Below are 10,567 nucleotides of genomic sequence, written 5' to 3'. Positions count from 1 at the left end.
TATACATTGTAACACTTGAGTTCCTACGAGTACCTTAGTCTTTTCTCGTCAAAAAGCAATGAAGCAGTATATCTGGGCAGTCGTCGAGGAGCCAGACCATCCAAAGTTCGAGTCGGCGACACAGTTAAAGTTCGTGTCCTAGGAAAACGTCCCCAAGTATCGGGGTCAATACAAAGTCATGGAACAAGTTGGCCTAACTTTCTTTCGGTTGAGTGATGGCAACATATGGAACTTCTTTTGTACCATCATTTCTCATACAGATACGGCTTCAATGCCTCAAACTTCTGATCATCACTCTTACACCACTTTGCAGTACTCGGTAGACTATTGCATGTGGCCTACATGTTCAGATATCTTGTCTCGCAGGAAAGGGGGGGGTGGGGGGCCTTTTGGTAGGTGTAGCTGGTACCCATACACCAGGTGACGCCGTTCACATCGAGCCTGCACCAACAACAAAGTCTATCGAACCGCGAATTGCTTCGGAAAGTCTTGTTGCAGCTGCTACTTCATGTAATGAGGCCGAGGTTGAAAGTGCAGTCTGGCCCAGTGCCTTCTCCGCCTCTTGAGGTCTCATCACCAGAGGCCGTGCAATCGCCAAACTGGTCTCAAAGAAAGCGAACTAAACCTAGCCACTTCGCGGACTACATTCTAGACTAATACGGAGGCTCCTGTTCTCTTGTTCTTGTGTAAAGTGTTCTTGTACAAAGTTTCTGTTCTTCTATGTGCTGTGTATTCTTGATGTGCTATCCTAGGTATACTGTTCTAATGTATTTTTTTATGAGTGTCTTTTTCGAGGGGGAGGGGGGGGCGGTGTTGTTTCGTTTTCTCATGTGAAGCCTTGCACAGCAGCGATGTGTAGAGGCACTGCTAGGTGGTGCCTAAGAGGCATATGATCATATATGTACACAGTTGTAAATAAAGCAGTTGGCGAAGAGCCCTTGTTCGTGGCAAATGTTCTTTCACTCGGCGCTTCGCGCCCAAGTCGTGGGTGGCTGCCACCGGCATCGTTGGCATGCTGCCGCTTCGTTCTTCTCTTCGTCGACGTCGCGGCCACATCAACCCCGGTACAACATTTCGGCCGTGGCCTTTTGCAGCTAAGCTGAACATTCGTGTGTTCCTGCTCAACGTGCCCATAAGGTCTGATTCGCTTTTACTCGCATGGGCGCAGACGTTACGGGGACCTTGAGCAGATGATGCGAAGCTGTTGTTGAGCAGTGCTGCAGAAGGTCACGGCAGAAAGACTGTCATAGTAAGAAGATATCCACGATGTTGTAGCGTCATCTAGATTTGAATGAGCAAACCAGCTGTGAAAAATCGACTTTAAAGAGGAAAGGGCAGCAGTGGCGTACCAACTCTTTCGTGTGTGTGTGTGGGGAGGGGGGGGCAAACGTAGCTCACTCATCAGCCATATATATATGTATATATATATATCTATATTTGTGTGTGTGTGTGCATGTGTATGTATGTTGTATTTTGAACTCTAAACGACAATTCGAGTTGAGTGAGAACAAGATAGCCCGACTCTTCGTTAGGCCTGCATTGTGCTAAAAACCACAGTCCCTCACCTTCTCCCTGGTCCAGTGGGTCAGGCTGCGGGATGATTGGTCCATAAAACGATTGCTCGTTCCCATTCATAACAAAGCAGGCAAAGCAATATACGCTTTCATGCCTTGTACTGTAGCCTGCTTTGCAATGCTACTGAACAAGGCAGAAAAGCATCGCATAGGCGGCCTGCAAGGCGAAGAGCCTTCCAGGAAAATGGTCACAGCAGAAATGTTTAAAAAATTTCACTATATTAATACATTTCCTGGTAACATTTTTATTTCCTCGTAACAATATAATTGAGAGATTACTGTGTTGAAGGAAAACTTCGCTTTAGTTGTTGGTTCTTTCAGCGTACAGCGACCAATGTCAAAAGTGGGAAGGCTCAGCTTTCCCCCCCCCCCCCAAACTTTTCTGAGTGGGGGGGGCTCGCGCACCCCTGCACCCCTGGCTGATACGCCTATGAAGGGCAGTGCTTCTCAAAGAGCTGCTGTGGTTGAGCGAGAGGGAAATATTTTAATGAAGAGCTGAAGATGTTCGGCTTTTCGCCTGTTTGGCTACTTCAAGTGCTGAGTGATGACAATGATACATATTGTGATAAACACATAACGCATACAGCCACACATGTAGACGGTGCTATTTACAAAATTTCATTAAAACTTGTGGCCCGCAAAAAAGCAAGCAGCACTTTTGTGGCATGTAGTGTATTGGAGCAGTTTTGACAAGGCCCAAAATATGTGTGAATGCCTAATTGAAGTGCTGTAAGAGATTTAAAGCATCCTTCAGTGACTTCAAATTGGTGGAAGTGGTACGAGGTTTGTGGGTGCTTCAACATGGCAACACTTCATATGAAGGATCACGTCACAAGCCACGTTAAAATGTAAGCTCAGAATTTTATTTAATATATCATGTCATCGAAATGGGACTAAATCGCAATCTGTAACTATCCTACCTTCATGAGTGGCCTAAATTAGTAGACTTGAACAACCGCACATCGAAAAGTGAAAAGAGGCAAAGTCAAGTTCCTCTCATCACTAGTCCAATCAAGGTGTGAAACTGCGACGGCCATCTAGCACACTTGCCGTATGGCTCAGTTAGCTAACTAATAGGAACAGGCACCATACAAAGAAAAATTGTTACCAGAGAACAGCCACTACATAATTTACCATACAAGTTCCACTATGCAAGAGAAAGAAAGATGCAGCACTTGCGTTTATTGGCTACAGCACAACATTACATGCTTTTTTTTCCATAACTCTATCGCAAGAACTGGCCCAGGAGTAATTAGTTATGAGGTAACGGCTGGTCTGCAGGCCTGGTTGGGTGAGTAGCTTGAATGTGTTCATGCGGTATAGTAATAGTTGCTCTGCGTCCTGAGACCAGGATAATATAATTAATATGAGATATGCCATAGAGGAGGGCTTTAGTCCATCTAGTGTGCTTGAACATGCACTGACATCGCACAGTAGACGAGCTTCTAGCATTTGGCCTCTGTTGAAACGTGGCTGCCTTGGCCGGGATGAAACCTGCCACTTTTGAGTCAGCAGTTGGGCTCTAATTAGTACTATACCACGACAATAGACTGATGTGGCATACTTCTGCCCACTGCAGCTTTAGATGTGTATAGGCCCGTAGTATGCGATAAGTAAAAAAAAATATGAGGGATCCTTAAAGTTTGCCTTAAAGATTTGAACGCGATAGCGGTATTATGTTGTTAGTGCGTACTTCAAGCACTTAGTGCGTGGCAGTAACGTGTGCGAGTTTTGTTGGGAGTGCTCCGCGTTAAACCATAAAGCCATGATGATAATCACATGCTGTGACACCTGATGGCAACGAACGCTTGTACCACACATTACATCCATATTTCATGTTGCATTGTGAAGCATGTATACAGGACATGTGCGTTTGTAAAGCATGGAAGTAACTTTCACTGCATTTTCAAGCTGAACAAGTCCTTTTTGAGGCCCACCACGGTGGTTTAGTGGCTGAGGAACTCGGCTGCTGACCCTCAGGTCGCGGGATCAAATCCCGGCTGCATTTTCGATGGAGGCGAAAATGCTGTAGGCCTTTGTGCTCACATTTGGGCGTACGTTCAAGAGCCCCAGCTTTTTGGAGCCCTCCACTATGGCGTGTTTCATAATCATATGGTGGTTTTGGGAAGTTAAACACCACATATCAGTCAGGCAAAGTGATTTATTGTACACTTTATTCACAAGCAGGTGCATGGCTGTGTGGTAGAATGCGCGCTTTCCATGGTAACGGCCCCGGTTCATTCCCCACTCGGGACCAGAATTAATTTTTTCTTATTAGATGCAACTTTGGTTAGAACTAACAGACAGCCAAGCCAAGGAATTTTAGAAGATATCTGTAGTAACCATGACAAATGCGAAGTATTCAAAACGAACACGCAATAATTTTGTCTTGCCGCCGGCGGGGATCCCAAACTGCGACTTTCGAACAACGCCTCCGATTCGCTTTCAATCGAGCTACGGCGACGGTTACTTCCCGTTCGTTTTACCGGGAATATCTGTCCACGTAAACCTGGGAGTATTAGTTTGTGAGCGCCTTGCGTGTTATTTCTAAAATTTCTGTGTTGTCTATGAAGCACGCTGCACATAACCGCCAACGCTCGCATGAAAAGCAGCAGTCGGATATGACCGGCGAACCTCCGTGGAGGTCGGACGGTACGTTCAGCACCACGTCGATGGCCAAAAGCGTGAACCGAAGCAATGTATTACCCGTCAGATGCGGTCCCTTGCCATGTTTACGAAAGCGCGCAGCTAGCGTGTACTAGAAGCGCGGTGAAATACGCTTGTTTACAAACAGTTGCCATGACAACTATGCAAACAACAGAACCGCAGTAAACATTATAAAATATTGTTGAACAGTAAATGAATTTTATTTACAATAAAAATGAAACAATGTTTTTACAGCCAAAATGACGTACATTTTATTGTTTGTGTGTCATATTTTGTTTTCTACGTGCGGGCCTTGTAAATATTCCCCCATTGGCGCGCACATGGGTTGGTCGTGTTCTGTGGGTTGGTCGGTGTTGTCAATTTGTGTGAAGATAAAGCAGTTGTTAGAGTTCCAACAAACAAAGCCTTGGACGTGTTAAAATGAATGAACAGCGTGGTTCCGGTGGACGAGAAGTGCGTCTCCTGCAAGACATGTGTGTATACATTCTGTTACTAACGAAACTGCAATACTTTTGAAAGCAACGCCAGGATTGTCGGTCTGACCCTCGTGCAAGCTTGTTCTACGTGTGTGGGTGCGCATTTATGCAACAACTAAATATTCGGTGTATTTTGAAGCCCTTAGAACAATCCCCTGGCTTCACTAGTGGTGCGAATGCTATTGCACAGGATAACATCGTATTTTTTTTTTCGCTGTGTCTAAAGGTACGTCGGACGTACCCGAATACCAAAAGCTAAAGGTACGTCCGACGTACCCGAAACCGTGAGTCTAAAGATACTTCGGACGTACCAGAATACTAAAAGCTAAAGGTACGTCCGACGTGCGCTTTCTCGCAAGTTTTCACTCAAGCGACTCAAGTTCCACCTGCCCGTCCGTCGTTTTCAAGCAGTTCGCACGACTGACCTCTTAGACGCGCGGATCCGAGAAAAAAAAAGTTTTCGTCAACGAGTTTGTAGTTGGACGCGCAGACGTTGCACCGGTTACATCAGACGTTGCACGGGTTGCACTTTCTCGCCTACTCAAGCTTGGTTTATACCACGGAAATGTTTATTCCTCCGTGGTTTACACGCAGCTATTATATCGCTTGATTAGGAAAAAAAAAAAGTTTTCGCCATCGGGTCGATTTCGATGCAAGTAGTACAAATCAATCCATTCCAATCCAGTTCTTGGAGTCCGTCCGAGTCTGTCAGGTGTTCTGTGAGTCTGTCTTATCCATAGTCTTATCCGTCCTACTTGTGTGGCGCCATTCTCCCGTCTCTTCAGTCAGCGTGTTACAGGTGTTCTGTGGTGACCGTTCCGCAGCACGTGCGGCGCCAGTCAAGTGTTCCCGTTCCGCAGCTCGTGTGATGGCTGGCAGCAAAATGAAAGTTGGGGACAAATTTCCAACGTTCAGGGAACTGGAAGCTGCTGTGAAAGGATACAGTGAAGAGAAGTTCGTGCAGTTTTACAAACGTGACTGTCGAACTGTCACAGCGGCGAAGACCAAAGTGAAGCGTTTTCTGAACGAACGACTTGGAATGTATCAGGTGGTTTACTGCTGTATCAAGGGGGGCAAGTCTTTCAAGAGCCGCAGCAAGGGGGAAAGAGATACCAGGTGAGGGCCAGCACTGGTCATTGTTTCCTTTGTGTTTCTTTCTGTGCTGCCAATCCACCATGGTCAGCGACGTGGTTGCGTTGTACACATCATGCATTTAGACGATTGTTTCCTGAGAGACATTGAGCATGTGACAACGGATCACTTTCAGCACCTTTCAGGCTGGATGTCCGGCGTTCGTGAAGTGCAGGGCCTCTGACGATGGGAACTTCCTGGAGGTTATTGAAATGAATGAGGACCACAACCATGAGTTATCGAAGGTATGGAGTTCCTAAGCATCCTTAAAAGTGTGCGACAGTATCTTAATGCCCTGTCCTTCATCCCTCACCATGTGTTGTTAAATTAAGCCAATACAGCTTTTGCTGTTACCTGTTCATATTGGTTAGTGAAGTTCAGTTCTGTTTTTTCACAGAAACAAACCTGAGTTTTGAGGTTATACAGGGTGACATGCACCACTGAAATATACTTTTGACGAAATGTTTGACGTGCTTACTTGATCGCGCAAAATGTTCTCGCTCAATTCTCATTGAGCTGGTAGCACCAGCACAGGGGATGCGAAGTTTTGCGATGTCAAATTAATGGGATCAAAGCAGTACATGCAGGTTCATTTCTTATTCACACTCAGAGGAATTCCTGCTGCATCATTATTACATTGAGGCAGATTAACTGCAACTTGCTTGTCATCAAAGCCGCCATTCTACAGTGCTACTACATTCAGGAACTGTGTCCTTGACATCACATGCGAGCCATATATAGGAAACACAGATTTACAGTTGCAAGCATGATAAGGTGAGATTGAAGTGAGCTTGCTTGTGCTAAGAACCTAGATGCCATATATGCAGAATGTTGTCTGCACTTGTTTGCTTCACTCTGTGAGCTTGACATTGCATAATGCAGTTAACCTATAATTGCATATGTAGTTCAGTTTAACATTGAATGAAAAGTTTATTTTATTGCAGTTACTCTACAGCCACCTGCCACAAACCAGAGCATTAAGAGAACCAGGGGCCAAGGAGGAAGCCACACAGCTCTTGGCTTTGCATGCCAACAAGAAGTTGGTTAAGAAAAGGATAGAAGAAAAGACGGGGAAACTTGTCCTGCTCAAAGACTTGAGCAATGCGGCCTCTTCCCTCAGACCACAGACAAGGAATGACCTCATTAAGACTGCAGCTCTTCTGCAAAATGAGCATGGTAAGCACCTGATATTGTAGCACAAGTTTTTAAATAATTGCATCTGGGTTTTCCAGTGGGCTTCAGAGAAACTCGTATGTACAGTCGGCCAAATCTTTTACATTTAGACCATGAAATTTATTTCTACAGGTACAGACTACCACATCCTTGCTGATGGGGAAAACTTCCAAGGAATTTTGCTGTCCAATGAGTCTATGCGGTCAAATATGGATGCCTACCCAGAATTCCTAGGAATTGATGCCACCTACAAGCTTCTAGAAATACGAACACCAGTCTATGTGATGCACGTTGAAGACTCCAATGGAGACACAGAGACAGTATGTGTTGCAATTCTTGTGAATGAGTCTGCACCCACTATCAAATGGATGTTGGAAAAGTTCAAGGAACTGCACCCATCTTGGCCAAAAGTAAAGTGTGTCATGGCAGACAAGGACCTTTTGGAGCGTGACCTTCTCAAAGAAAGCTTCCCGCAGTCGAAGGTGCTCATCTGTGTGTTCCACACTTTAAAGACTTTTCGACGCGAGATTGCCTGCAACAAGATGAACATCACTGCAGAGGAAAGGGACCAAGCCCTGGCACTGCTCCAGAAGATGGTCCTGTCACGATCGAGTGAAAAATTTGAGGAGCTTCAACTGGAATTTGACAATAATGTTTGCCAAGAGATCCGCTCTTACTATGACAAAAACTGGCGTCCCATCAAGGATGAGTGGTACACTGGACCCAAGTTTATGTCTGAAAACTTTAACAACACTACCAACAACAGAATTGAAAGTCTGAACGCAAAACTGAAAAGTGTTATAAAAAAGAATAGCTCCCTTGAAGAGTTTGTGTGCTCACTTTTCACAGTATTGAACGCCTTGAGCGATGAACGTGACCACAGAGCATTGACAAGCATATCCAAAAGACCTTGCAAAGCACCTTCTAGCCCTGAAGAAGCTATGTATCAGGAATCATTGACTCCCTATGCCTTTAAGCTTGTAAGGGAGCAGATCTACCTGTCAGCCAAGCGAGTACCAAGTGACCAAAAAGCAGATGTGTTCACATTCGAGGCGTCGTCTGGCAACACGTCAACAACAAAAACTAACTGCAATTGTTCCTTTTGGAACGCTATGAGACTGCCATGCCGGCATGTGTTTGCAGTTAGGCGGACTCTGAACATTAGTCTCTTTGATGACAAACTTTTTCTAAAAAGGTGGTCCAAGGCATATTACTACTGTCATCAGAGAGCCTTCCTTTCTCAAGAGAAGTGCACAACTGAACATTCCATTTCGGAGCAGGCTGCAAAACCTCGGAGGCCAATGTCGCAGCATGAGAAATACAGGGAGGTATTTCCTACATGCAAGTACATAGCTCAACTTGCTGCAGAAGAAACAGGTGAAAGATACCAGGGCCGTCTAAAAGTTTTGTTGGCACTCTCTGAGGCATGGGAGCAAGGGCGCGAAATTGAAATCGTGGAAGTGTTGCGTCATGAAGCCTCATCCCCTTCATCACCAGAGCAAGTCAGACGCCAGCTGGAGCTGACTGTGTCCGTAGAAGAGAATGCAGAGTCACCCAAAGCTGCATCAGGTGAGGATTGGGACACGTCTGAAACTGCAGATCAGAATAATTCACATGATCAACCAGATCTGCCTCAAGCACCTTTAAGCCATACCGGGGCAGAACCACTTCATACCACTCCTGAGAAAGAGCAGCGTGCCCATAATGCAGGTGCATGCGAAACTCCTGATGAAGTGAGAAAGGCACAGCCACGCGAGAATACCTTGGCCCCTGCAAGCAGCGCCGGGCCTTCAGACTACATGCGCGAACGCCTCGGAAAGCTGAAAGTGCCCGCTAAGGTGAAGTCACGAGGTCGACCCAAAGGGGCGGAGAAAACCGTTATTGGGCTTCCACGACGGCGGCAGGGACCCCACAAATCAGCAGCAACACTGCAGCCATTTCGCGATCTGCCTCCTCAGGAAAAGGAGCTCAGGATCCTAAGTTGCTTAGTTCCTCAGGGCCTGCTAAGTGAGGTTCAGCAGGGGAAACTGCTACTCGGTGAGTTGTGAGATTTACCTTTATTTATGCTTAAATTTCCTATTTTGTTGCAACTTCAGTCGCTATCTAAGGTGTAGTACGAAGGTGTCTGATATCACCTATAGGGCTGCAACTACAGCTACATTCTGTAAGAATATTGAGTGTTCAATTCACAAAATAAACCTGAGCCCTAGAAATAAGTTCCCCTTGTTCAGATTCATAGCATTCTGTTGTACCTTAAAGCCATCTGATGGCAGGTTCAGAACACTTATTCAGTAATTTTTACAGGTGAGGACCAGGTGGAAACCATACCTTCCAGGATTCCAGAGACAATCCTCGACGAGGAAGTTCACCTTGACTGTGTCCAGAAATACTTCACTGAAGACGGCTGGACAGCTGTGCTGGCAACAGTCAAGGTGAAGAAGCAAACCATAAAGTGGAAATGCAACGAATGTCGGGACCTGTTAGAAGAGGACCCTTCTGTGATTTGTGACTTATGTTTGTGTTGGTTCCACCAAATCTGTACTTCACTGAGCAGCCGCAACAGGAATAGTTCCTGGTTTTGTGCGAAGTGTGTAGCAGCAGCCCAAATGTAAAGGAGCTGCTCCGTGAGTGGAACACAGCGATGGGAAACCTGCTGCAATTGCTCCTACGTGCTATATTTTGTTAAAGCTGGTCCATACATGCTACAAATGAGCAAAATTACTCCAACCTGCTACGTTTTGTGAAAGCTACTACATTAATGCTACAAATGAGCAGAATTGCTCCAAAGCTTCTACGCAAGCAGGGTTTGCTTCTACGCAAGCAGGGGAGCTCGCAAGCAGGGTTTGCTTAAGCACAACAAAAGATGGCTGAGTGTATGCCCCACTGGCATGCTTATAAAAAATGGAAGAAAGCTTAGTGCTGTTTCATGCGAGTGACATTTACATGTATTGTGTGTCTGTGTATTTGTTCCTATTATTCTTCATACAATTGTGATCCTTTGATTAAAGCTTGCATTAGTTGTGCCTTCAGTGAACACTGAATTCATTCATTGTATACATAGTTTGCATTGACGTCACCATGGCCGCCATCTTAGGGCCCCCAGCTACTTTGAGATGCTGGGTTAGCTCAAACGGTGACATAGGATTTGTGCCGGTGCCCTTCGCGTTCCTTTGATTCCCCACAGCGCGCCTTGCGAACAGAAGAAAGTGGGGACATCACAAAAGAACACGGGGACCGAACAACTGTGTGTCCTCCTCTGCAATGGTACTCTCTAATGACATAAAAAGTCACGGTTGCCGCCATCTCGGAGCACCCAGTGCAGAGAACCTGTCTGTGATGTCACGTGAAAACTATGTATAATAAGAGCATTAAAATGCTATCTGGCCTGTCTTTTTCGTTTTTGCAACCTGCTAAGGAGGAGATCATGAGAGCACCCAGGCGTAGGCGGCTAGCTAGTTAGTGATCTAACTTGGCTAACCAGATAAATAAATTCGTTTGGTTTGCTAAGAAATGCTTTGCATTTAAAAATCTTACATCTTGTTTTTT

General features: G+C 45.5%; 2 protein-coding genes across 8 annotated transcripts in view; both read left to right on the top strand.

Moving 5' to 3' along the window:
• The first annotated feature begins 4,540 nt into the window (after positions 1–4,540).
• Positions 4,541–10,567, top strand: part of LOC142761713 (protein AMN1 homolog) — a 36,031-nt gene continuing 30,004 nt past the window's right edge. For 4 of the 7 annotated variants that reach the window (XR_012885657.1, XM_075872041.1, XM_075872040.1 and 1 more), the window contains exon 1: positions 4,542–4,714. Coding sequence is in view for 4 of the 7 variants with exons in the window: in XM_075872041.1 (XP_075728156.1) it covers positions 4,662–4,714 (53 nt within the window). In the remaining 3 variants the exon portion in view is untranslated. Of the gene's footprint in view, positions 4,715–10,567 lie in introns of all 7 variants that reach the window. The other 3 variants (XR_012885659.1, XR_012885658.1, XM_075872043.1) reach the window with 2 other exon arrangements.
• On the top strand, positions 4,921–10,055 carry LOC119181333 (zinc finger SWIM domain-containing protein 3). The gene is made up of 5 exons (XM_037432548.2): positions 4,921–5,833; positions 5,985–6,093; positions 6,793–7,024; positions 7,154–9,058; positions 9,326–10,055. Exons 1-5 carry the CDS (start codon positions 5,586–5,588, stop codon positions 9,631–9,633), a joined length of 2,802 nt encoding a protein of 933 aa, XP_037288445.1. The 5' UTR covers positions 4,921–5,585; the 3' UTR covers positions 9,634–10,055.

Source organism: Rhipicephalus microplus, chromosome 8 (genome assembly GCF_043290135.1).
Source record: "Rhipicephalus microplus isolate Deutch F79 chromosome 8, USDA_Rmic, whole genome shotgun sequence".
Lineage (NCBI taxonomy): Eukaryota > Metazoa > Arthropoda > Arachnida > Ixodida > Ixodidae > Rhipicephalus > Rhipicephalus microplus.
Note: the sequence above shows the minus strand (reverse complement) of the source record. Positions and strands in the feature narration are given on the sequence as shown.

Coding starts and splice junctions, on each gene's coding strand:
- LOC119181333 (XM_037432548.2), top strand. CDS start 5,586: ATGGCTGGCAGCAAAATGAAAGTTGGGGACAAATTTCCAACGTTCAGG. Junction 6,094..6,792: donor ACAACCATGAGTTATCGAAG/GTATGGAGTTCC, acceptor ATTTTATTGCAG/TTACTCTACAGCCACCTGCC. Junction 7,025..7,153: donor TCTTCTGCAAAATGAGCATG/GTAAGCACCTGA, acceptor TTATTTCTACAG/GTACAGACTACCACATCCTT.